This window comes from Charadrius vociferus, unplaced genomic scaffold, assembly GCF_000708025.1.
Source record: "Charadrius vociferus isolate BGI_N301 unplaced genomic scaffold, ASM70802v2 scaffold19, whole genome shotgun sequence".
NCBI classification, from domain to species: Eukaryota; Metazoa; Chordata; class Aves; order Charadriiformes; family Charadriidae; genus Charadrius; species Charadrius vociferus.
The window spans coordinates 1,531,176-1,558,992 of record NW_009650173.1 but is presented as its reverse complement, the minus strand read 5'-3'; the positions used below and the strand labels follow the sequence as shown (position 1 = coordinate 1,558,992).

General features: G+C 39.1%; 1 protein-coding gene across 3 annotated transcripts; it reads right to left on the bottom strand.

Moving 5' to 3' along the window:
- Positions 1 to 177: 177 nt before the first annotated feature.
- ARNTL (aryl hydrocarbon receptor nuclear translocator-like) lies at positions 178 to 27,817 on the bottom strand. Of its 3 annotated transcripts, XM_009892659.1 has the most exons (18): positions 27,694 to 27,817; positions 26,807 to 26,954; positions 23,775 to 23,795; positions 22,734 to 22,772; positions 22,348 to 22,389; positions 21,269 to 21,426; positions 19,717 to 19,796; positions 18,608 to 18,700; positions 16,393 to 16,510; positions 14,043 to 14,192; positions 12,373 to 12,619; positions 7,859 to 7,965; positions 7,364 to 7,514; positions 7,153 to 7,241; positions 5,162 to 5,270; positions 3,268 to 3,361; positions 1,499 to 1,601; positions 178 to 886 (listed from the first exon to the last, which is right to left on the bottom strand). In XM_009892659.1, exons 2-18 carry the CDS (start codon positions 26,944 to 26,946, stop codon positions 726 to 728), a joined length of 1,902 nt encoding a protein of 633 aa, XP_009890961.1. In that variant the 5' UTR covers positions 26,947 to 26,954; positions 27,694 to 27,817; the 3' UTR covers positions 178 to 725. The 3 variants fall into 3 exon arrangements, with proteins under 3 accessions (XP_009890961.1, XP_009890962.1, XP_009890963.1); XM_009892660.1 differs by lacking the exons at positions 23,775 to 23,795; positions 27,694 to 27,817 and having other exon boundaries at positions 26,807 to 26,946; XM_009892661.1 differs by lacking the exons at positions 23,775 to 23,795; positions 27,694 to 27,817 and having other exon boundaries at positions 12,373 to 12,616; positions 26,807 to 26,946.

The following is a 27,817-nucleotide window of genomic DNA, read 5'->3' as shown; positions in this document are numbered from 1 at the left end:
ACGTCAGACTATCTATCTGTTGTTATTTTCTTAGTAGAGACTTGAATCTAGGAGTAAGCGATAATAACTTCTCTAGAAACTTATTGTAGTGACAAAATCTTGGAAGTGTAAGTAAGTCAGTCATTGTTTTCCCTTCCTTTTCCCCCAAGGCTAAAGAAATGATAAATAGGCAACTGCTTCTAGCATGCACCTTCAGCAGGGTTTTATCAAATTTATTTATCAAAGTAAATGCTCCATCTTAGAACAAGGGAAACATTTATTTTAAAAATATTTAACTGTCTAATACATTACACTTTAACAATATTTATAGTAAAGGATTCTTACAAGAAAGAATAGACAGCTTTATGGTACAATTAGTATAAGAAATATCCACATGGGGACTGTTTTGCAGTGTAAAAACACACCATACATCTGAAATGGTCATTTGCATATAAAAGCTACCACTGATGCCAGTGAGTTGCACAGTGATTTAAAAAAATTTCAAACAACAGAATCCAAAATATACAAGTATTGCAAGCTATACACAGCTAACCAAATCAACACAGAACACTGTAGCAGGTTATTCCACTTTGTCTGAAGTTACACATGGTAGGATGAGTTGCATTCTGATACAGCTTTTATGAAGTTTATACATAAAAGCTTCTCAGTCCAACAAGTTTCACAGACTGTAGAACTCCACCAATAAATGCACTTTGATATTTGGATGTTGAAGCCGGGTGCATCATTTACAAGGGCCATGGCAAATCGCTGAAGTCTACAGGGCCACCAAGACCTGCATCCGCTTCAAGAAGGCTCATGATTACTGCCATGGCCGCTTCATCGTTGCTAGGGCTGCTTGATCCTTGATCGTTGTCAATCATATCGATGCCTATATGAGAGTTCTCCCCTGGAAACACAAATACAGTAAGTTGTCTGAAGTTGTTAATTCTATTTTGTTCACTCCACTTGCTATTGGGCACTTGCCACATGACTTAAGTAGAATATTTGACCAGGCTGAACTATTTGGGGAGTATTGGTCAGTCTGATATCCAGGCTGCCAAAGTTTCAGGGATACCACTGATACCTGGGTGTCAAGAGTACAATGGTTGGGTCACTCCTCAGAAGGAGTCACTCCTCAGTAGGAGGGACAACCTGATGTGCTGTACTTCAAAAATTAGTATGCATCTAGGAGTCAGCCTAGCCTTTCTGCTTGTCTGCAGTTGTTTAAAAGCATTACAAAAAGCAGGTGAGGAGTTCAGCTAATTCACACTGATTCAGCTTTCCAAGTACTACCTACAAAAATAAATTACAATGTAAAGTAAGCCAGCAAAAGACTGCCAGGCTAATCTTGTAGCCACCCCTTCAGGCAAACAGAGTGGTAGGTTACGGGCTTTATGCCTCAGCTATCCATATACTGCAGATGGTGAAAGCAAGTTATTGCTAAAAAGAATCCTCTTGTTACAGTTGTCTATATGTGTTTAGTTGGTATTGAGGCATGTTAGCGTGTGACTTGACTTACCAAGAATAGAGGAGTTGTCAGAATACGGGTAACCAGAGTTGTCTTGGATTTGCCCAGACAGTAACCCAGCTGAAGAAATGTCCGGAGTGCCACCATTCAAGATCTTGAAAGAAAAAAATAGAATCCATGTTTTATGCATGAAAGGTTCATTAAGTCTTAAATTGTCCTATATTAGGATTTTTAATATAGGGAAGGTGGACTTGCTGCAAAGCACCACCTAAAGGCTAGCTCATCAGACTAGTTATAAACCAGGAACTGCTTCCTCTGTATCACGCCCATTAAGCTAGTGGGGCATGGACGGTATATCACCACCAGAAAGGAAGAGATCAAGCCAGTACTACATGCTAAACATCCAAAAGTAACTTCTGAGAAACTACCCGAAGTCCTCAGGGGATTTCTGTGGGTCATTTTTGTAACTATTCCATCTGCAAGTGACAGTAATTACAGCAAACGACAGAATGCTTCTGAATGTACAAATACAGCACATGTGAAGTACTGTCAGCTAAGATCCTGCATTTTGGGAGTACAATCCTCCCAGGCAGAGATGGAGTGTGTGAGCTGAGCATTGCTCCTGGATCCCAAGCCTAACCATTTTTTGGTACGGAGCAGCGCAGCGGTACTGCGTACACCAGAGCTCATCAGAAATCGAAGAACCTTCTGGTAATTCTTAAATTGCAAAGGAATAGCTGAACTTGAGCCCTAGTTTTGAACTGCTCAGATGTGTAAGGTAAGTACTTGTGAGCTTCCTTCTGAGGGCAGCATCAACTGGAACTTGTATTGTTTCTCGCAAATGTAGTCTTCTAACAAAGGAGCAATATTGAGGATGTACCCTATTAGAAATACCCAAATCTCCATGTGTGTTTTCCTTTATGCTGTTACAGTAGCCCTTACTATACATAGGTGTTGAATTATGGTAGGGCAGAAGGAGCAAGAATAATTGTTCCTAGAATCGTAACTCAGTTTCTTCCAACTTCAAGTTTTATTTCAAAAACAAAGCAAGCCAGGAACAGACAGAAATAGTTACTGTCAGCTATATTTTCCAGTACAAGCAATTCTTGTGAATAGTCATCATAATTTCTGGGGAAAAAAAGTTAAGTAAGTCTGAGGCAGCGTTTCAATGCACAGAATAAGGATTTGGATAAGTGCTCTTCTTGCCTTGAATATACCCACCATAAGCAGCAATTTACTAGATGACTTAAATGCAGCCAGTACGTGTTCAGGTGGTTAAGTGTTGGTAATGGTATGTGAGTGCTACTCAAGCGATCTTAGAACAAGGCATGGTACATGGTATTGATTTAAAAATAAACTGTCAGTGCACAGTAAAGCATCTAATTGTCATATTTTGTGCTGCAGCAGTACAGTAAAACTGTTGTGATTCATTTGAGCACAGTCAGTGCTCGAATGACAGCACTTCCAGTGTTCACCAGTATGTGGTGTTAAAGAGTTTTTGGAGGATGAAGATAGGAGGAGGGCTGTTTTCTGGCAGCTCCGTTTAAAAAAAAAAAAAAAAAGAAAGAAAAAGAAAAGAAAAGAAAAAGTGAAAATCTAAAGAGCAGGTGGATTTCAAAAGCTGCCAGTGTTTAAGAACTACTGGTCTCTGCACTTTAGGGACTACTGTAAAGGGATTTCGGCCACCAGAATATTTCAACTTGCTGTCAGACTTTTTCAGCCAAGCATCCCGGAGGAGTTGAACACTGTGTAATTTTACAAACGAGATCTCGTGTTGCTTGCCACTACTGCTGCAAGACTGTTTGACAGCTTCTTCTTACCTTCTTGCCTCCTGGGGAGGATGTGTCTGGTGGTGGTGTGCTGGTAATGTTCAGTGGACTTGAGCCGCAGCTAGAAGGTGATGATCCTCTTATCCTAAAATACAGATACAAGAGGGAACAAATTTACCAGCAACTTCGAGACTCAGGTGCCAGAGACTTGGAGTTTCAAACGCTGACTTTAGTATAAGGTGGTGTAAGGTGTTAAAAGCATGAACTTCCTTTATTGTAATTCTCTCCCTTTTTCAGTGCACCTGCAGATTTGAGTAACAATGTTTTTATTCGCAGGTAGCTAAACAGTTGGGTGTAAATTGTCCAGCTTGCTCCGTCTGCAAGCTTTACCTCCTCCCCTGCTTCTGTTTGTTCCTCTACCGCTTTCACAGAGAGTAAGAAGGAAAAGGTCCTAGGTACCGAGGAAAGCCTCATTTTTTGTGTTTGACTTGAATTTAGACCAGCTAAGAATTTGAGCTGCCTCAGTCACAGTAACCCAGACCCCTTAAGTGAGCTACTGCTACGGAAGTACACTGGACATTTGATACAGGTAATTTTTTTTTATTTAAACTGTCTGAAGCAGCATTTTTCACTTCAATTTTCCGTAGCTTGATCAAATATCTTTTAATTAATTAATTAGTAATGTGTTAACTGTAGAACCAACAAATCTCCAGACTAAAGGGAGGAGGGGTAGTTACAGCGAAAAGCAATGGAAATGGGAATCTTATCCTTGGCAGAGTTCCCCTGGGAAAGCTGAACAGAAGGCAGCTTTGGAAAATAGTAACAGCTGCTGAAAAAGGACTGGAACTAACCCAGGGTCTTGAAATGAAATGAAAACATGGGTGGTAAGCTATGCTACTACACTCACTGAGGCTAATTAAGTGTTTTACAGCTACTAAAAGGGATGGTTAAGTTTCAAAGTACTGGTTCAGGCTTGCCGTGGCCTTTTTTTTGTTTGTTTGTTTTCTTTTTTTCTCCTTCCTGTTCTTATAGACAGGAAAGAAGCCGTATGCGATAGGTCTGCTGGTCCCTTAAACAATGATATAAGTAGTCTCTGGCCTGCAGCCGAAACAAAACTATAGGAAACAGACAATGTTTTCCTTAATTGCAGCTCAGGATGGTTAAAATACTGCCACTAAACATCTGCTGGATGAGACCACTATTATAGGAAAGGGAACGATTCCCAAGAGGAAATTAATGAAGAACGAGGACTGTTAGCCAGTAGAAATTAAGTGATACCCACTGAAAGTAGCTGCTCACACAGGTGAGAGAGATGAGATGGCTGTTCTGAGAAACAGCTATGTATTACCACAGTCCATTACTGACGGGTGCTACACGAGTTCTTGTTTAAACCAGAGACCTACACCGTGACTTTTAGACAGACTGCCCTCGGGACGGCAGCGCTAGCTTAAGCATTGCATCCTTGCTCAAAGAACTGTGGGAGAACTGCTCAAGCTGAACTTACGTATCTAACAACTCTAAAAGCATCTGAGCAGAGTGGATCACGTGAAAACAAACATTACTTTCTTGGCACGTAGTCAATAGATTTGGCATTTGGAGGTTGTGCCACTTACACCCTTAAGTCATTGGAAAAAGAATGGTCTGGAAAGAATTTTGTTTCTAGTTAGCTGTTCTTTTTAACTACTGTTTCTGGTAAACAGATAGTGATCACCATTACAAAAAAAGCTCCAATATTAGTCTTTTACAGTAGAAAGCTGAGGCTGTAACTTTTTCATTCTCTCACTGTGGGCTTTGACTGCCTCAGATATTCTGAATAGGTAGCTGTAGCTGTCTACTTATAAAATACAACTGTACCATTTTGTATTCAGCTTGAAGAAAGACTTCCTTAATTTCTTCTTAAAGAACAATACTGATTTTCCTCTAACTTCATACCATTTTCTCTCACCTGTGAATCTCCATGATTTCTTCGGCAATCATCCTTCCTATTTTACCCGCCCCAGCTCTTGTTCCACCTGGAATTCCAGGCACAGTAGGATGGGTCCGTTTTGGGCCACCTGAAATGAGTAGATACCTTAAGGTCAGATAAAAACTTGCAAGCCCTTTCCAAAAAGTGTTTCTATTTAGGCATGTTTTGACCAGATGCAGGACCTTCTGAACTGTATTTATCTACAATTCCACCAACTGGTGAGTACCTTCAAGTGTATGGAAAGCTCTGACTTGCACTGAGCTACGCTATGTCTCTCAGACATCCCTCTGTGCCAGCAGGTACACAACATATCCCTGACTCTTACCCGAATTTGGCTGTTTCAAGCATTTGGTAGTACCGCCCATCCAGACTTGGTAAAGAATAGCTTGTCACACCTGCTGTATTTTGTGCCTGAATAGGCTCATCTCCAAGCATGTTTATTCTTTGTTTTGTGTGAAGAACTTGCCAGTGCGTATTCCGTTCAATATGGGATAAACCCAAGCTACCTGATGAACATAACTAAGCCCCCTGGAGGTAACTGCAAGTATCTAAAAATGGAGGAGAAAGCGAGGGCTGAACAGTTAGAAGTTCCCTGTTATTTTAATGGGATTTGACACTTGGGTTGACACTTGAGAGGTAGTCAGGAAGGAGCCCAGTATATACCAGGACACTGTGAAGAAAAGATCATGTACTGAAAGAGCAAGAAAGCCCTTATCATTGCTTATGCACAGTGGATAATTGCCTTTTTTTAGAAATTTATATTTAACAACAGCAACCCTCAGTATCTACGGCTCAGACCCATCAGGAGGTGAGAAGGTTCACCTAAAAGGTGATCAAATCCTTACCAGAGCCAAAACCACTTGAAATTAAACTTCACTCAATTAACTTTCTTTTCTGGGGATAAAAACTGTCCAGTATGACGATATTATACATCCGTTTCCTTTCAAAGGCTGTGTTGTGGAAAGAATAAGCTTATCCTATTATAGAACAGTTTGTTCTGTATCTCTTCCCATTGTCAGAAGGCCCAGACACCACGTTACTGCCACTACTCCACCTTCAATTACTAACCATCATGCCCACGTGGCAGCTTCTCTTCCTGCCACTGTCAGCTGTCCCGTGCTTTGCCACACTTCCTCCTCCACCATTTCACATTCTGAACCTCGTTTTTCAGAATGGAGATGACTGAAAAGTCCAGCTTTGCTGAAGTCTTGCACTGTTCCGCTAAGTGTATTGTGTACAACTTACAAAGTAATTCCAGATGTGCAATATCCTCAGTTTACAGCTATAAAGGCATAGCTGACAGAAGTAGTATCTAGTAAACAGGGTCTCTAAAAGCAACGATTCCCAGCTCTTTGGAAAGAATCTCAGTACCATCACCATCTCTCTTCCCCCATCTTTCACTTCCACCCTGCTCCAGTAACACCTCATTAGGAAATCAAGCTCTGCTCCGCATTATGCTGCATGACACCCGTTATAAAAGGCGATTCAGTGATATGTAGCATTCATAACAAGCCCAAGATGATTACCAGAGCTCAGTCTTCATACCTTGACAAAGAATCGGTCAAATCAGGGGCAGTGAGGGGCAATAAGCCAAATGGCCAAACTATATTTATGATCCATTCACCCCCTGAGTAGTCATCTGCACTGGGCGCAGAAGGCGAATTCACTCTGGGATGACATACAAATAGCACCATGCATGAAGGCAAACATTTCCCCTCTATGTCACTCCAACCCTGTATATACTTGTTTCTTTTAACTGCCTCATTCACTTCTCTTTGACCAGCTTACACACAAAATTGATATTTAAGTTCAACAAGGCAAGAACTGCATTAGCACTTTTTTGTCCTAAAACTTATTTTTCTTTAGGATATTAACAAATTCTCACTGCAAGAGTGCAGCAAATTTGTGCGTGCCGGATTAGCTGCTAACAGGCACAGCTGCGAATAATTTCCTCACAGTACAGTAGTTACCTTCTCCAGCCTGAAGCACACTGTCCATGCTGTGTGGAGAAGCTGCAAGCTGTGGAAAGGCTGCATCTCCACTATCAAGTACGTTGGTGCTGTGGATTTCAAGAATGAGAAGAATCAGTGATAGAAAAACCCTGCGAAACTGTCACACTGCAGGGAAAACAGGGCAAAGAATTCAGCGTTTCCATACATCTGCTAAGGGAAAAGTACTTACGAAACAACTGTGTTTGTTGAGACAATGTATTCTACTTCTTTGGTCCAAGGGTTCATGAAACTGAACCAGCGACTCCGCAATGTAATAAAAGAGCCATCTTTTATTTTAAACTTGTAGCAGTTAGTTGTAATTTTTTCTCTTGTCTGCAAAACTAAAGACAGACAGCAAGCAAGTAACCTTGTGTCAAACAGGCACCACGACTACATAAACAGAGCCCTTATCAGAGCAAACTCAAATTATTCCCTTCACCCCTGAAGAAAAATGCTATTTCTGCAGTCATTCCCCCTCAGTCAACCTGAGCCTCAAATATCCACTAAAAATCCACGGAAGTCTAAGATAATCATGTTGTGCAGCACATGCAGCACAATGTTCTTAACTATAGCATTTGCAAACAGAGAGAGATCCAAGTCTTTCCGAGTTTGTTTGGTTTTCCTAATACACAAATGTTCCCAATATTTTTACAAAATATTTTTATTGAATTATTAATAATCATACCTTGTCTATGACATTCTGCAAGATGTCCTATATCATCTTGATGAAAATACTCATAACACGAAGTACCTAGAAGCTCCTGGGGTAAATATGCCAGAATGGCTGTTGCCCTTTGTGAAGGGAGGAAGAGGAAAAAAAAGGAGAGGGGAAAGAAAAAAAAAAAAATATCACTTTAAGTTGAAGTATTAGTGACAGATTACTAAAACTCACACTGAAGTTGCGTAAGGCTCAAGTAATGCGGAAAGGCATTTTCAGCTTAGAAGGTAAAAAAAATTCATTAAGAATACTCTTTTTAATTCTCAGGTAATTAAAAAAGTACGTAACACCAACAGCCCTCAGGTATTATATTTGACCTATCACCACTGGAGGGGATGTAAGACTTTCTAAATAGCTTTGAAGGTATATTATAGTTTTGAGAATTTAAACCTGAATATAGCTGACTTGTAGCAGCCACAAGATAATACAAAGCTTTCTGCATAAGATGCCATTGAAAAATAGATATCAGAGATTCGAAGAACTGGCGTGTTCCTTTGTGCACCCACAGTGCGGCTGCTGCAGAGGCCAAATTGCAGTGTAACAAGTGTTTTGGGGCAATTTTTTTCCCTTAAGTCACAAGTCTTAAGAGTCGAAAAAAAAAAAAAACCAAACCCCAGCAAACACTGCACCCACACGCATAAAAAAGAAAATTTTAACAAAGAGAAGTTTCCTGAATAAGCACTAAAAGACCTACTGTGTGTCTGCCTGGTTTACGCTGGACAGGAGCATGAAGCAAATAAAACAACTTTCTGTTTCATCAGAACCAGCCACAAAGTCAACTCATGTTCTTCCTCATCAGAAAACTTTGTAACGAAATACACCTGCGATCTGCCTCAGGGAAAAGACATGGATCCTTGATCTGACTCTCGGGTAGTGCTCAAGGAGCTGCTGGCAAAGATTGAGGACATCTCAAGAAACTAGGAAAAGATGACTTCGTGCCATCAACTTGGTAACCGAAACCTTAAACTAAGTTCAAGGGAAAAAGGCAAAGCAACTCTGCAGGTAAGGTAAGTGACAATAAGCTATACAACAGCCTAACACAAGGTGAACGGGTCATTCTTGACAAGGAAGAAACTATAGTGGGCCGGTATGCTGAACACCCTAGAGAACCTGTATGTTAAAACAAGAAGACAAGAATTATTTCTTGAGTTGTTAATGATTAGAAGCTGTAACAACTTTATTAGGATAACTCATCTAACCCAGAATACCAACATGAAAAATAACAGATGGGGGCCAAGGCTGGGGGGGAGGAAAGGAGAACTGCTGTCCCATATTAGGGATGCGTACGCTTGCCTCCAACCCCTAGAAGATAGCATAAGACAGACTTTTGAGGGTATCTGGGGAGGGAGAGTTCATTACTGCTACCATGGCAAACAGCCACCACCCAGGAAATTGTTCTAGGACTTCCTGGTGAAGGAAGAAACAGCTGAGAAAGGAATAAAGCAGGACAAGCCATCCAGGAAGACCCCAAGATGCGCACCATTTAGTTTAGAAGATAGAGAACACGGTCAGAATCAAATCTGCAGAAGCCCTAGGGAAACTGCTGGAGAACATCAGAATAGAAAGTAACGTAGCTGAATGACTCCGGGGTAAGAGTTTGAGATCCTCACTCACAAGAACGGAGAGCAAACAAAACTAGTGAACTACAGTGAACTTTGATTTTGTACATTTCTTAGAAGAAAATTTACTGAAAGAAAAATGGTAGTTCCTTGAAGAAGTCAGTGTAAGAGTCACAATTCCAAACTATTCCAGTGCAAATTAAATAGGAAAGGTAATAAGGAACAAACCTAGGTAGATCATCATCGCTTCTGCAATCTCAAAAAAGCCCAAATGAAGTAGTATAAAATGTAGAAATTAGTATATATTAATAACTATGAACAAGAACAGCAGGAAAAGCATTGAAGCACAAACCCCATAGTATTTAAATGCAGGGCATTTTTGTATTTTCCCCAGACACACTAAAAGCATTCAGTACCAACCAGGTGGCTTAGATCTGAAGCCCTCATTGAGAGGGAGCTCTAAGACCTCAGCCTCGGAGAAGGAAACATTACAAGTATTTACATGAGAGCAATTTTCAAACTGGCTTTTGTCTGGTGAACTTTATCCCAGGACACTCAAACTGCTGACAGCTCCAAGGCTGCTTTGACGAATTACCTCTGAGAGCCTGTAGAGAACCACAAAGTAGCAAAACATAGAGTCTATCTTTAAAAAGGAAGAGCTAGGAACCAAGTCAACCTTATTCCAGTATTTTTCCAAGAATTGTAGCAATCAAACCTTTTAACAGCACTGCAGTGGTGGGAAACCTGACATAGATGGGTAATAACCAATATGGACATCAGTAAGCAACTTGTCAAACCTTTTCCATTTACTTTCATAGCAGGACAAACAGGCTTTTTGGAAAGGAGAAGGTGCACCAAATGACAGCAGATGTCAAAAGACTTAGTGGTTTCAATATCTGACCATATTCTATTAAGCAAGGAAGGAAATTGTTCTTGTCCTTCTTGAATTTCATCCTTTACGTACTTTTTTTTCCTTAGCTTGCTTCTCCAACTTAACAAGGCAGCTTTGAATTCTGAAGCTCTATATGATGTCGTCTGCATAGATAGTAAACTTAATTTTACTCTCACATTCCACATCCAGAGTCGTTAAAAGTACCGAAGTAGTAAGAAGTGGGATGGTTCAGCGCAGCCTGCCATTTTGACAGTGAACCATTAAGTTGTTCTCTGACTGTGGTAGCCCAGCTAGTTAGTACCTCATCTATAGCAGTTCTTCTCCAGGGACCATGTAATCCATAAGAACAAAAAGTTAGGGTCACGGAGAGTTTAAGTGTCTATTTCCCGGATTCCCTCAGGCAAATGACAAAGGAATAGTGCAAGTCTATATGAACAAAAAAAAAACCCAACGTAGAAATAAATGAATAGTTTCCAACTTTTACAGGTGCCTAAACATTCTCCAGTGGAAGCAGGGATCATTGGATGCAAAGTTTAAGCCTACAGATGAGGCTTACTTTTAAAAAATTCCCTTTCAAAGAGCCCTTTGAAGTAATATACACATTCCTAGGTCAGTAAACAACAGCTGGAAAACAATTAAATAAGACCGTCTGTGTTTAAATCCAATGGATCAACATTTTTTAAGACTTACTATTTTAGAAATACTGCAAAATTATCCATCAGGGGAATACGTCTGATCTTTTGAAAATAAAACTTCTTCATAAACTACCATGCTTTGGCACGACAGAACAGCACGCTTTCTGAGCCACAGAAAGGCTACAGATGCTCTTGTAGCTCCCAGAGTGATCACCAGCTCTGAGCACTTCTGCTGAAGAGCTGGCATTTTAAAAATAAACCTATCAAATTAAAAACAAAAAAAACCCCAACCCAACCAAAAAACAAAACAAAACCACCAACCAACCCAAACATCCCAAAACCCCAATCACCCTGACCAGATAGGTAACACACACACAGACACACACACAGACACACAGATTCTCCTTACTGCACTTCCTCTCAAGACTATCAGTTCTATTTCCTCTCAAAGTCCACTAAAAATCAGCTGACACACCAGACACACCCCTGAAACAAGTTCCAGCAGGCAGATTCTGGCAGAGTTTGCAGCCTGGGCTTTTCTACATTGTAAGCAAATGAGCCTAAGCCACAGGCAACCTGAAACAGCCTCATCTGGGCCATCTCAATCCATCTTGACAAGGACGGGAACCAAACGAGCGCTCTCAACCAGCCCATTAACATCCTCCAACCCCCTTTTTGTCTTTGGCGATGCCAGTTATTTTGAAGGAAGACCCAGGTTATACCTCTCTGCTACTTTAGAAAATTCAAGCAATTTCTTTTGAAAAAGATAAGAATTAGCCTTTTAGACCATAAATAAAATTTACGTTTGAATGAAGAGACCACTCTGGTACAAGTTCTCAAACCTTTTCCAAGAAGCAAAGCTTATTAAAAGCTTGCTTTCTTATAAATACAAGATCACATACAGAAGCATTAATTCACCAGAACGTGTCCCATTATATAGTTAAATAAATGTATATGCTATCAAAACCTGATGCATATAACTGCCATATATGCATAACTTAACTATGTAGTGTTTGTAAAACTTTTCAAACAAGAAAAAGGTAGTAACTATGAAGTCCAGTTTAAAAATAGGATAGCATATTCCTCTGAGGATTACATATATACATTCCCTTAACAAATGGGCAGAAACGATCCCTGGATTATTCTGTCTAGTAAGCCACATTTTTGGAGGTTTTGGAGTTTTTAAAAATTTAATCAGTAATACTGAATAAATACAGGGTAATAGCTTTGAGCTGGGTCTCAAAAACCGAAACAACTCGCAGTCAGGATTTAGTAAAAGGCTGAAAAGAACAGTCATTTCTTTTTTCAATAGTATTTACACTGCTTTAAATAAAGCTGTCAGTAAAGCAGCGTTGGAGAGTGACTTATTGTAGAAGTTAGTACAAGTATTCTTACCTCTGATCTACAAAAACAAATTTCCCATCTATTGCATGTCGAGAAACATATTCTGTAGGTTTCACCCTGATCTCACCGTTGACTGGCTGTGGTACTACGTGAGGATGCAGCCGTCCAATTGCAACAAGACAGCTTAAATTACAACCCTCGTTATCTGGTTCATTATCTTCATCTAGTCCCATTTTTGTTGGCGGCCAGCTTTTTAAATATCCTGTACTATGAATAGTGCAAAAGCTTTTGCGGTCTGCTGTAAAAAGAAAAAAAAAAAAACAACAACAACAAAACAAAAAAGCCGTTAGGTCATGGACATTGCTTTTCAGAACTTCACCTCAGTTCTGCTAATAATGCACCTCCTCTCTCATCCAAGAAATTTGGGATACTGTTCACTAAGGAATTTTTCAGTACTCCTGCTTCAACGCAGCTAATCTGAGATAATTCAATAAACGATTTATCTCTGCAAAACCATTGTTTATACTGAAACACCACACAGGTCAGACCAGGGTTGCTTTTGATAATCTTTAAGTAGAAATTGCATCACATCTTATTATTTCAGCAAAGGATGCAAATAATCTAAAGGATTGTTTGAAGAAATTAGTATATTAATAAATAAGATGCCTTTCTCAACTTAACACAAGGCTCCTACAAAAAAAACAGAACAATTTGTTTAGCAGAATATACAATGCTTGAGGTATACAGGGTACAGCTGTACGTAGAGGTGAGGATGAAGATTTGCAATGACAGGTAATACAGTCAGTATGTGAAAGGAGAACTCATATTCCTCAGCACTGAACAGCCCTTAAAACTGCAAGGAAGATGACTTTCCTAGAGAGGCAGAGTGAAAGGCTTATGCCTAACTGCACCAGCTGGTCTCCGCAGGGACGAGCACTACAGCAGGATCCAAGGTTCAAGCTGTGTCTGAACCTAGCAGGAAGATACTTGGGGCAGCTGTCACATCAGAGACAAAACACTGAAGTTGGCTTCTCTTCTCTTGTTGACACTTTCCACTAACTAATACCAAATGTATTATCCAAAGTACTCAAAGAAGAAACCTTCAATTTTGGACTAAATATATATTCCAACATGTCTAGAATAACAGCCTGCAGAGGAAAAAAAATATTACCAACTTTGATAATGTTAAGACCACATACTTCCGGTGTAGAAATGCTATGCTTCCACTACTCGGAGCTTCCACTACTCAGAATGTACCAAAACCACAGATGAACTCAGAATAAACTAATTTTTTAAGATGGATATCCATCCAAATCCATCACTTGTCAAATATGGAGCAGAGAAACAGAATGGGTAACAGCTCCCCTTTGTTGGAGACATTGGCTAGAAGGTCAAGACTGAATGTGGCATGTTTAATGTCTGAAGAAGATGCAGTAACCACACCAGCACTGTCAGCACAAACTGCCTGCAAAAATGTCAAGAAAGCAGAAGGGAGAATTTGGCTTTATGTACTAATACAGTGTGTAAGAGCTACTACTGGGGGGAAGGGGGCGACAGAGGAGGAAGTATGAAGAAGTAACAGACCTAGGCATAGGTCAACATCTTAATAATATTGACAGCTCAATAAATATAAAAAAATTTAACTACTGCAAATGAGCAACAGTATAAAAAAAAAAAGCCTGACAGCCATTACATTTGGTAATAAAATGCATAATTGTTACCCTTCTTCTTTGAACAGGTTGAAGGAAAATCCTTGTCTTCTACTTTGACTGAAGGTCTATTGCACTTCATCCTACAAAAGAAGGACCGTCTTGCTCCAGAACATAGTCGTGATGGCCCAGGTGTTATATCAGTTTTAACTGGGAGTCCAGCTGCAGCAAACAGAGGAAGTGAGGATGCTTTCTTTGTCAGGTAAGAAGTTAACCATACAAATGATTACATCATACAACCCAACTGTATGATGTTTCAACTTCGCTGGGACTTTCACAGAAGTCCTTTTATACCGTTCTTCAGAAGCAGAAGTCCCATTTTGGAGTTTTTCATCTAAGTGAATATGTGAAGGACTCAACTGACCATATCAACATTAGAATTTCTGATTACGCTTTCTAGCATGAAAACATTGACGCCAGCTTGAGAACACAGGGTTCTAAATGCAAAGATTAGCAAGAGATTGTAAAAATCCACACAAGTTTCGCAATAAATGTGATTTCTTTGAACACTAAGCAACTAATTAAAAATAGAGAGAGATTATTTACCCATAATCGGAGCAGTACTTCATACCTATAGTCACTCAACAGGACCACGACCCTTCAGATTGGAAGGCTTTTCTATCACAACACCACCCAGAGAGCACATATGCACGCATAGAGTAGAAGAGGCCCAGTGACGTTCCAGGTCCACCTCAACTGCTGTGTTCCTAAACATCAGGTTTCTTCACTGTTCCCATGGAAGGAGGGAAAAAGGTAGCAGTGACCTACACAGGGACTGCAAATCCCCAAGATCTCCAGTTACGTGTAAGAAGTCTCTAGCCTCAAAGAAGTTAAGTGCATAAGAACATCTCCTAACAATAAGACCTAACCTTTACCGTATTCTTGCAGGAGATTCTTACATTCTTTTCCATGAAAAGTAACTGGAGAAACACAGTACAAAGCCATACATCAACTCTGGGAGCCAACAGCAGGCTGCTGGTACAAACAGAGCTCCAGGAAGATGCCTGGCACGCATCAGGAGCACACATATCAGCAACACCACTGATGCAGCTAGAGCTCCAGGGGACAGTGCTCCAAGAGCTGATGGAGGATTTAAATCACATAGCAACTTTTCCACAGCCTGCTATCCACTTCAACCATTTCTGCATGGGAATATGTATAAACAAACAGCTATAAACATGTTCAAAAACTTCTAGGGCCCTGTAGGCTTTTAACATAAGGAGGGAAACAATGATGCTAATGTTGTAGTGTAAAGTGTGCCTCCCTTAACTTTAGAATGGAGTGAGGTCACCTCAAGGAGGTCAGACTGTCCTGCACCATACGCACTCTAAACTGCTGTCGAGTGGTGAGAGTACAAGCTGTGCCTGAGTCACTCATGCCAACATAAAAATAAATACATACATACTAGTAGTCTTAAGAATATGAGTTCTTGAAATTCTACCAGTCAGTCTATCATAGCAGATGGGAAGACTGTAATTCATAGTATTTATTTTTGCCGTAACTTTGTCAGAGGCATACAAAAAACGAGCTAGCACTGGATATACATACATGCTTGACAACCAGACAAAACCAGGAGCCAGAAAAACTTCAGCTGATCCAGCTGGAGCCTCTAGGCTCACTGCCCTGGAATGATCTCTCTCAGCTTCAGTTTCTGAAGTTGAGCTGGTGGCTTCTTTGAGATGAGATCCTAGAGATTTCTGCTCCCGACAAGTATGAGACTTAACGACCTGGAAACCTGCAGTTTTAAGATACCATTCTCTACTTAAACAATGCAGACTCCTGGTATGAGCGCAAATTAAACACCCACTCACCTCAAAAGCAGCATAGATACAGAGCTACTTTAAAACACCAGAGTGGAACAGAGCTAAGAGACATAGTAGGAAACGATTCCAAGGACCAGGTTAAAAACCTTATAAGAGAAAGGTTAGGTCATTGATGGAAGTGGCAGCAATAAATAAATGAATAAATAAATAAAATCCTCTATCTTGACTGACAGCTAAGGATAACCACAACAATACTGAGCGCATTCTGACCTTTGAGGATGACAGATTAGAAAAAACGCTTCAATGGGGTAAATTATACCTTTGATGCCTTGAAAAGAAAGATACCTCATAGGTGAAGCCAGTTAAACTAATGCATCTATACTGCACTGCACACCAAACCTACTAGCTTCTACATTCAGGTATCTGATTTTTGTTGTTGGTTTTGGGTGTGTTTTTTTTTTTTCCTCCTTTTTTTCTGTTTTCAAGCGAGAACTTCCTTGACACGACACACAATCCAAACAGCACTCCACACACAAACTTTCAATATTAGGCAAATATTCAGACTACATGACACTTTTGAAAAAGGTGGTAATACTTACTTTTTGCATCTATAAGTCTTTCTCGTGGCGCGGTGTCAGAAGAAGAGAGCTGTTCCTTCACTTTGGCAATGTCTTTAGGATGAAGGTAATCAAATAAACTTTGACCAATCAAATCATTCTGTAGAGATTGAATATTCAGTCAAAAATTAAAGTAATTGTTCAGCATATTTTCCCAATTTTAGAATCCTGTATTGGCTTTATGTGGCAAGGTTTTGGTAGCAGGGGGGAGTACAGGGGTGGCTTCTGTGAGTAGCTGCTAGAAGCCTCCATGGTGTCCAACAGAGCCAATTCCAGCTGGGTCCAAGACAGACCTGCTGCTGGCCAAGGCTGAGCCCGTCAGTGACGGTGGTAGTGCCTCTGGGATAATATATTTAAGAAGGGGAGGGGGGAAACCTGCGCAATGGCAATTGCAGCCGGTGAGAGGAGTGAGAACATGTGAGAGCAACAACTCTGCAGACATCAAGTGAAGAAGGAGGTGGAGGAGGTGCCCCAGGTGCTGGAGCAGAGATTCCCCTGCGGCCCATGGTGAAGACCATGGTGAGGCAGGCTGTCCCCCTGCAACACACAGAGGTCCACAGTGGCGCAGATATCCACTTGCAGCCCACAGAGGGCCCCACACCGGAGCAGGTGGGTGCCTGAAGAAGGCTGTGACCCCATGGGAAGCCTGTGCTGGAGCAGGCTCCTGGCAGGACCTGTGAACCCGTGGAGAGAGTAGCCCATGCTAGAGCAGGTTTGCTGGCAGGACCTGTGACCCCACGGGGGACCCACACGGGAGCAGTCTGTTTCTGAAGGACTGCACCCCGTGGAAAGGACCCACACTGGAGCAGTTCATGAAGAACTGCAGCCTGTGGAAGGACTCACGTTGGAGAAGTTCGTGAAGGATTGTGTCCCATGGGAGGGAACCCACACTGGAGCAGGTGAAGAGAGTGAGGAGGAAAGGAACGGCAGAGATGAGGCGTGATGAACTGACGGTAACCCTGATTCCCCATGCCCCTTGGGGGGAGGAGGTAGAGAAATCAGGAGTGAAGCTGAGCCCAGGAAGAAGGGAGGGCTGGGGGGAAGGTGTTTTTAAGATTTGGGTTTATTTCGCATCCTATTCTGATTAGATTGGTAATAAAGTAAACTAATTTCCTCAAGTTGAGTCTGTTTTGCCCATGACAGTAATTGGTGAATGATCTCTCCCTGTCCTTATCTCAACCCACGAGCCTTTTGTTATATTTTCACTCCCCTATCCAGTTGAGGAGGGGAGTGATAGAACAGCTTTGGTGGGCACCTGGCATCCAACCAGGGTCAACCCACCACACATCGATTCGAAACAATCCTTTTACATATAGGTCTAACCAAGGAACGTCAAACATCTGAGATCCAGGATTTAATCAAAGGTATGTTTTCCCTGTATATTTTGAAGTTATGACTACATTACATAGCAATTAATTTCATTATTTTCAGTAAGAGTTTTGCAGAAATAGCATGCTCACCACCAACAACAAATATTCTGGTTTCTCTTCAGTCTCACTTCATACGCTACACATTTGAAGTAAAAAATCATAATTGCAAACATTCTCTTTCAGCATTTACACAATGAGGAGATATTTAGTATATACCTAACTGGCTGGCTGATGAAAACTTTTGAAGCTAATACAGTTTTTAAATTTGGTAAGGAGGACAGATGACAGAAAGAATTAAGAATATAAGTTAAGCCTCACATTAAGCATATATTAGAAACCCGGCTTCGGTATAATTGCTTCCCGGTTTCCATTAGTAAGTATGATAGCAAAACCAGAACAGACAGAAAGAAAACTGAATCGAAAAATTCACGTGAAGCTATTGGAATAACTTTGGACTGATTTCTCAGTATTTGTTTACACACCCAATTAGATAACGCTTTTACAAGCCTGAGGGTAAATCCCTGACCAGAATTCATCAATCAGTAAAGTTAGTTCCTTTTCACCTCCTTAGTTTGAATGGTAACCAGAAACAGTCTTCTCTAATGATGTGGGAAAAAAAGCTCCTTCTTTGCAACAAATCTCAGCTTTCAAGACAGACTATTCACACAAATACCCCTCCATATAAACACATAATCATGAAAAGCTTTCAAATCTTTTAAGGCCCCTTCCTGCCTGTAGCAGGGGGGTTGGAACTAGATCATCTGTAAGGTCCCTTCCAACCCAAACCATGTTATGATTCTATGATTACTTAAAATGGAAAAGAATACCTGACTGTAGTTGAGGATCTTGAAGACAGATTCTGAAACAAACAGTATCTTCCCTCTGTCACAGCCCACAACAAAAAGAAATCCATCTGCTGCCTAATTATGAGAGGGGAAAAAAAAAAAAAGTAAATTACTAAGTTATACATCCTCATTGCATCATTATAACCTTTAAAAACACTTTGCATACAGCAGAATTTCTATACTAGGAGAGCTTTCTTAACATTTAGAGATAACTGAGTCAACAGCCAAGATATGAAATTACAATACAGGTTTTTTTGCATCTGTAAACAATTTTGGCATCATTCTGGGCATCATGCCCAGAATTTAAAGTCACTTTTATGGGAAGAAAGAATCTGTGTATTGTCCAATAATATTATGGTTCTGTTCAATATTCCCTCAAATTAAAATATTATTTTAACTGTATTTATTCCATAGTTCCTCTTTTAGACACCAAACATATCCTGGATATTTATGTGCCTGTAGGCAAGTAATTCCCATTTCAGTAGTACTCTTTTTCAGTCACATGCAAGCATGCAGGATTAGACTCCAGTTTTACAGCTTTAGAGTCACAATGCTGCAGAAATTAAATTCTGCATATGTTGCATGTGGACACTGCAGTGCTTCACAAATTACACAAGTCATTAGAACAGCTTAACTACTGACAAGTGATATATACTCTCCACACTATAAAAGAAATATACAGCAAGCAGCCAAACATACTAAGTCATGTTACATCAGTGACCTCAAAAAAGGTGTTTGTTATATCATTGTACGCTGAAAATCATGTCAAGGTAGCCCACTGCAGAAAAGTCTGCAAGAAAGCAATTTATGCAATTTTGGTTAATTTCATGAAATAACTGAAGATTCTGATGGTTACCATCAAAATCCTCAGATGTCTGTCTTAAATCTTTCTGCTTAAATTAAGAGATGCTAAAGAGGAGCTATCGTTAAAACCCATTGACTTTATACAGTAGTCTTGCAGATTTCTACATTATCCTCCATAACAAGAATGTTCTTAAGCTGAGATACGAGGCAGAAAAATACCGGTGTTTTGCTTTGGGAGAGTTATATCCAAAGCCATTAACATCTCTTAATTAAAAGCTGAAACATACCCTGAGAATAAGATGTTTTAATTCATCATCTGATAGAAAAGCAGGCTTATAGTTTGCTTCTGTATATGGGTTTGTAGCACCTAAAGGAAACAAACAAACAAAAAAATAATCCCCGTATCACAAACTTAACAATACACACTTAAATGAGCAGTTTTCCTTTGGCTCCTTCCTATACTGTTATTCACTGCAGGTGTTATTTAAAATGGAAGTCGCCGTTTGATTCTGTTTTACTACCAACACGAGCTCTGTTGGTATTAACTCAAAAAAGGATGAAGCTTTTTTGCTAAAATACAAATACTGCATTATGTAGTAATGAAAATTAAATGCCTTCCGAAATATAAAAGCGTTCCTCAACATATTTTTTTAACCCAAATCCTACGCTTGATTTATGGTCTATTTCAGAATTAGAAATGAAAAGTAAGAAATCAAAGAATAAAAAACTTCGAGCTATTTCTTCTCTTTATAACTCAGTAAAACATGACAAGGTCATGTAAACAGATTGTCAGTTAGGAACTTAGACATCAGTTCTCTCATTCCATACCAAAGACAAAAAACAACGTTACAAGGACATCATCTCACAATGCTAAAAGCCCCAAATTAGCAACAAAGGAGGCTGCTATTTATTAAAGAGTAATCCTTCTCATTCTATTCCCTTCATAAAGACAAAGAAGATTCATATTAGTAACAACTGAAGTGCTAAAAAGTAGTAACCTAACCCAATGACAGTGGCAGAAAAAATTAAACCTTTCAAAAACGTTAGGGTAAGTATGATTGGAAGACACCAGGTCTCCTAGAAACTAGAACACCGACTCTTTCTTTAAATTAGCTGCGTCACTACCTTTTCGCAGGGGCGTATTTCTTGAAGGCTTAAGCTTTCACCATCATCACCAATTGTACCCAAGCACTGATTCACTCTTATGTGAAGCTTTAGGACATACAGAAATTTGCAACAACCCTAACTCTTCCAAACCTGTGTGTTTCCCTTCAGGTGCTTGTAACAGAAACTGGTTAAAAAGACTAAAACTGAATTTTCCAAGTACTCTTCATTCTTTCACACAGAGCTAAAGGTATGAACACAAAACCTCAGAAGTCCTGTAGAAATAATACCTACACCTAAAATCTAACCTCTCTATCCAACAAGTTTTGCACGTTGCCTGCCCAAGAGCACTGCTCAGTGCTAGACAAGATTCAACTGTGCACTGCCACTTAAGCCCTTTGTTCCCTCCCCTCACCTGCCTCAGCTACCTTGCTTTTGTTGAATCTAGTGAGGGTGATCAGTCAGGTCAGACAATGGAAAATTATTGTTTTTCTCACCCACAGATTTCCCAGTCAGATCAGGATATTGGACCATCAACCAGTAAGCTATAAATGAACACGCAGCATCAGATGCTAAGAAAAGCGGAGAAGTCCTCCCAAAAATGTATTAACTTACTCCTTTTAGGCAAAAGGGCAAGAAAGGGGGAGAAAAAGCATGGCTTTGGGGAAAACCCATTTTGCCATCCTCCTCCAGTCCCACCCTGCCCCTGGCACCCCTCCACCCCAATCAACTCACCACGTAATGTTTTCATATGCTGGACAGCCATTCTCAATACAGTGAGTTTATCTAGCTTCCGAGACATAGCGTTGCACGTTGGTACCAAAGATGCCAGTTCATCTATAAAACTGTTCATTTTATCTCTACGCCTTTTTTCGATTTGACTATGAGCCTCCCTAAACAAGTAAGGTGGCGAAGAAAAACAGAAAAGCATGAGAAAATAAATCGTATTAACAAATTCCCATATCTAGTATAACAAAAATGCAACAGTAACCTCCTCCTCATAATTAAGTTACCCTCTTATCCTCGTGAAAAGGAACATCCACATGTAGAATTCTTCAGACATTTATATGTTCGTTATTTGGGAGAGTAGCAGTTACAAGCAACAGGCAAGGCTGCAGCACATGGTTCTATTTACCAGAAAACACATATAACATTGACCGTACAGTACACTGAATCCTCAGTTCTGAAACGATCCACTAAACAGTATGAAATTATCTAGAAGTTTCTACTGCTGGACAGCACTTCTTAGCACGTACACGTAAGCAAATTCCAGTGTATATAAATATTGAATAAAGCATTCAATTAAGAATTTATAATCAGTATACTATATGAACGTACCGAGTATTGAAAACTACCTTTTGCTGTGGCAATATAAGTCATCTACTTATCCTACAGTGTTCCATTTGAAGCATTTGAGATACCTCTGAACTAAACTCTTCCTAACCAGGAAAAATGACGATAAACACCAAGTTGTTTTATTTTTGTTTTAAATTTTCCCGTATTAAAGAGTCACTGTCAACACTTTTGGCCCACTATTGAATTTGAAAGAAACGAGATTAAGAGTACAACATTACCAGAAACATATACAGACTTCAATTTCAACATTAATATTAACAGAATTTACTAAAACCAAGTTACCTACGAAGTTTGTATTTTCACAAAACTATACGCAGTTTATACATGAAAAACATTAACAGTGCAAAGATATGAAAAAATAAGAGAAGGTCAAAGCTAGAAAAATAATTTTTAGGATAAAAACATGCAAATATTTCATATATGGCAAAAGGCAAGAGATCAATTGTTTAGAGTATTACCTTGCATTTTTTATTCTGCCTTGTTGGTCTGTATACTCCAATCTGTTAAGAAATGGTATCACAAAATTACAGCGTTGAAAACACTGAAAACAACTCTTTTAATGCATCTTACATACCTACTGATCCTCATTAAAAATATCTTTTTAAAAGAAATCGAATATTTATTTAACCTTTCTTCAGAAAAATATCATTATTTATAATGGCTCAAAGTCTTGGGCTTTTTTGTTTGTCTGCTTTAATTTGTTCAACAATCTTAAGCTGCCTTTGTCCCAGCAAATAAAATATTTGGGACAAGTCACCACAGTGACAATGGAAACCGGTACCTACACACAGGATCCTATGTCAGTACTATGGAATTAAGATTTCAGTGACTGTATCAACAGTACCTTCCATGTTGGTCATCTTTATCTGTATCCATACCCTCCCTGCAGAAACAGAATAAAGCAATATATCACAAATCAAGCAGGATTAGCAAAACTGTTATCAAACTATCATAAAATCAGAATAAGGTATTCCTGTCATCTTTAAATCCTAAATACAAAATTTAAGAATAGAAATGTGAGAACCTGGAAGGACCAAAGAAGTTATGTGTTTGTTGTAATATTACAACATTTTCTTAAATTAGTTGTGTCTCCTTCAGAGCTAACAAAATGGCACAGTTTGATGTGTTTGACAGTAAAACATGCTGCAGTTCAAAGATATCATCTGCTCAGTTAACTAGAAGGAAAAGAAAAGGACATATTAAAGAAGATATTTTTCATGTCTTCATCAGAGATAGGGCTACTAAACTGCATTTACTATAATTAAAAGTTTGACCACAGTCAGTTATCAAAGTGCCTAGCATAAAATTCACAAACTGCCCTGAATGACTTTGTGCAGATGCCTGCGTGTTCTACACTTTAGTTTGCCTTATCATAGTTGATTTTGGGTTAGGAGACAGTGATAGACCAATGAACCACTGGAAATGGCCAGAGAGATGGAGAGAATAGGAGACGGCATGAAACTAACCAGGCACATTTTAAATTAGTACACCTTTCAGTGTAGATACAAGGCTTACTTTTGTCTCAACATCAGAAAAAAAAAAAAAAAAAAAAAAAGCAAGGAAGGAGGCATGAGGAATAAAAAGGATCGCCCTTATCACATTTTTATATTGTAACCGTATGTACAGAAATAAGGAAAGTGTTTCATAGATGCATCTGGTGAAAAAAAGTTGACTGTCTAAGACTACAGCACTGTTAGACAAAAGAATTAGGAAGATAATGCTTTGATATATATAAATCTACAATTGTGCTTAAATGGACACTCTTAAGCCTGGCTTATTCTCACTTAATTTTGCCCGCAAATTTTAGGAAAAGGGTGGGAAAGGCAAGGAAAAAGACCAAGCATCTTTTTCAAGTGAAACCAAATATTAAAATATTTATACTTACTCAAAAGGAAAGCCATCAAGTCTGAAAAGAAAGAAAAATAAAGTACACCATGTATAGGAAACAAGAACGTCTTACATTTTCTGTTGAAATTCTCAAGCTAATTTATATTCTATTTGAAATGAAAACAAGACAATAGCAGTGAACATATGCTAAGGAGACAAGCTTGTTCACATGAACCTACTTTCTGAAGGAGTTAATTTTTAAGAAAAGATAGCATAGTTCATTCCACTTAATGTGAAAAACTAGTAAAGCAACTAACCTAAATTATGTTATGCAAATCACTGACATACTGTCTCATCTTCAAAAACAAAAGATCTCTGCTTTATGCGTGTTGACCTTGTGGTTAGATAAATGGGAGTCTGGAGGACTCCAAGGCCATAAATAAATAAATAAATAAATAATTTTAAAAAGTATTCCAAGTTTCTCAGTTTGTGATTCTGCCCAGCAGGACAGCTGAACGTTTTCTTTCAGTCAGTACTAAAGTCCTAATACTGAACTTTATACAGACTTTATCACACCATAAGGAAATTAAACAGAATTTCTACATGCAAGCTAGCTGCTGGCATCACTTCAAGACTGTAAAGTGATCTGAAGTACCACTGAGCTTTAACACAAGAGGCTACATTTTATAAGACCCTTATGAAAAATCTTCTCCTACTAGCCATTAACGTACTAGTTATTCCTGTTTAACATTGGACCTTAGCCTTCTTAAAAATAAACATGGTAGTCTTTCATACATTATTCATTGCACTTCTAAATCTATTATCTTTGTGATTAGTTTTTAAAAGAAGTTTGAATAATGCTACAGGTTTTCTCAGTTTGCACACTTGAGTTACTGTGTTAGTCAATGGCTCAAAGCACTTCTAGTGCTCACAAAGAAATAGCATGCAGGTCTAGAACAGGACTTAGAAACAGAAATGAGCCATCAGTTTTCCACTTGTGATGCCACTTTTAGCTACAGGATGCTTGTTGTGGCAAAATTCATTTTAGCCTTAGAAAAACCCAGGAAGGAAAATCTAAAGAGAGGTACAAGACAAGTTACAAATGCTTCAGGACAGTTTGTTTTCTTATCATATATTACTTCAATGGAAAGCACTACTCCCAAGAAAAGAAATTAACTGTTTATATGCATGAAATCTTTGATTCCAGCATTTGACTAAAACAGACCACCTTTGCTGAAGTGACAGCAATAGGTTGGATGGGAATTTTCCTGGAGGAGCAGCAGGTGAATGAATTGAAAAGAAGCTGGTGTGGAGAGCTGAAAGCCCAGCTGATCAACACGCTTGCTTGTACTTGAGAAGCGAACAACGAACCACGCTAAAACAGTCAGCTTCTTCCTTATTCCCTGACTTCACTGGCAAATTAAGCATAAAACTGGACATTTAGACAATTTATGTAAAAAACGAATTGTTATCAGGCAGCAAAAGCTGAACAGTAGCATTTCTGAACAACACTTACTGATACATACATATAGAAGGAGGGATCAAGGAAGTCTACCTTAGATTCTATTTTAAAATAGGAATATTTACTAGTCACCATTTCCTTTGCAACACAACATGAACTGTGGTATGATGACAGCTGTCGTAGACTTATTTTACTTAGGATTCAAGGAAACGGTGTTTTCACATATTTAATAAAATGCACACACAACCTAAAGGGCAGAATTATAACTTACAAGAGCAAGCTGTCTTTTGGAAAAGAGGACTTGAGCAATGCTTCCTACCCAGAAGAATAAAGATGGAGAAATCCTTTCTAGAGAAGAGGAAGTTGGTAAGATTGAGGCTTTTCACTGAATTTTGTAGTAGTCAATTCAACTACAGGGAGTCACGTACTTTTCAGGAAGACTAAATTTGTATTAGAGAAGGTACGTATGCTGTATGTTTTGTGGTCTTTTAACAGCACTTAATGTTTTGCACGCAAGTTCTCCTAAAAAGAAGTCATATGCATAGGGAACCTAATTCTTAATTGTCATCCTCAGCACAGATTAAAAATTCTACCCCTCCCTGTAATAAGAACTGCCAACAATCCAAAGGCCAAAAATGACAAAACTTGTGCTAAGTTACATAAAAAAGGACTACATAGCTGTATTAATAATGGATAGGACCCATTCACAAGTTACCCTGCAGCTAGACTTTGAAAAGTTACAATACATGTGAGGTTTGCACAGAGAGTAAGTAGGTCGGTCTTGGTGTGCCCTAGTGAAGAATTACACATTTGGAAAGCTGACAAACTTTACTATGACCTTTACTATTCTAAAGCAGAGTTGCTGTGATTTCTTTCTATTTCAAACACCTGCCCCAAGACAGAAGCTATGGCTTGGACACTGCTTCTAAGCCCTGTTCTTAGCAAGCCTCCCTTAAGGAGAAGCAGCTTTCTTGACACAAAACCACATTCTAGCACTGATTCAGAGAAACCAAGTTTTTATTTTGTCAGGAATAATAGCCTACAGTCGAGGACCGACACAAGATTAAATCAGTTGATTCAATGGAAGGCAGATCTACTGTCGCAAACCAGAGACAACTCAGTTTCATGTTCAACTGGGAGACTGAAATAGCTTCATCAGGCAAAGGTTGGCAGCACACTGATAGGAAGTGACTAAAAAGGCAAAAAATCGGTAAAGAAAAGGAACTATTCCCAGTTTTGCTTCTGCTTTTTAACGAATTTATTATCTTCCCTCTCACTAGTCAGACACTCTAGGTAAACGGCCAATATAATCAACCTTCACACTGTACATTTCATCAGTATTAACTTTTCCACCCCTTATCAGTCAAGGGTTTCTTTCCTCAGCCTTACCCCATTTGATAAACCTCAATTCTAGCTGCACCAAGATGAAGGCTTTATTTTTATCATTAAATAATGAACTTTCCTCTTAGTGCACAGTAGGGTTTTTTTTATTTATTAAAACCTTTATGACAGGCTGTCAAGAAAAGGTTATTTAAAAATTGCAATAAATACTTCTACCATCTCCCCCACTGTATTGTTGTGTTACAACCTCTTTTTAGCAGTGTTAAATCAAGAGAAGCCAAACTTACTGATAATCAGTAGAGCTTCCCTTTCTTTTCCTATTACAATCCATTCCTGAAGTGCTAAGGGAACTGGAGATCAAGTCAGCAGGGTCTGGTGACATAAAGTCACTAATTGTAGAAGATATGTCCATCCTTTGGTCTGCCATTGGATTGTCTAACATTGAAAAGGAAAAAAAAAAAACAACCAAAAACAAAGAAGACATTAGTAGAAGCAGAAACTTATATATTTTTAACCAAAAAAACCAAATCTCAAACTTAGTATTCTTAAAAACTGAGAAAAAAAAAAATAAATCACAATTCTATTATTTCCTTTTGCCATAAAACAGATAATAGGCAATTTCTCCTTTTCCAGCTACTGCTGCATTGAGTATTGCATACAAACCATGACCATTCTCAAAACACATTACTTAACACATTGTTTTTAATGAAATGACAGAATGGTCTTTAACTAAACCAGGTTTACTCTTATGTTAACTGTCCAGCCAATTGCTTCTACCTAATATAAATAAAGGGTAAGTTCTGTCTGTCTTTTGCTGACTGGGAACTCTAGTTTTAGTGCGTCTCTCCATTTGAAGGTAATATTATCAAAGTTCATAAGCTCTGAGAGTTTTAATTCCACTGAATTTCATGGAACAGAATTCAGAAGATTTCCATAGAAAAATCAGGCTAAATAAACACCTCCACCAAAGCAGTCACCACAAATAAAAAATTAATAACCCGACGATGGTCTAAGAAGAATAGTTAAAGGTATAAACGAATCTAATTAGCTTTTTCATCCAAAACATACATATTCTAATCCTCTAGACTGCAAACAATTACATTGTTGGAAGAAGCCCCGTGGAAAGCTTGTTCGTGACTAAATGGCATCAACTGTGAAACAGAAGAGTTTTTACCTGAAAGCCTGTCTTGGAAGCCTAGATCCACCTGGGGAAAGACGATGATGCTCAGCCTGAAGCAGCTGATCACCTTAAAACTCTTCCATGCCTCATATTCTGTTAGTCAAGTACTTTCAAAAAC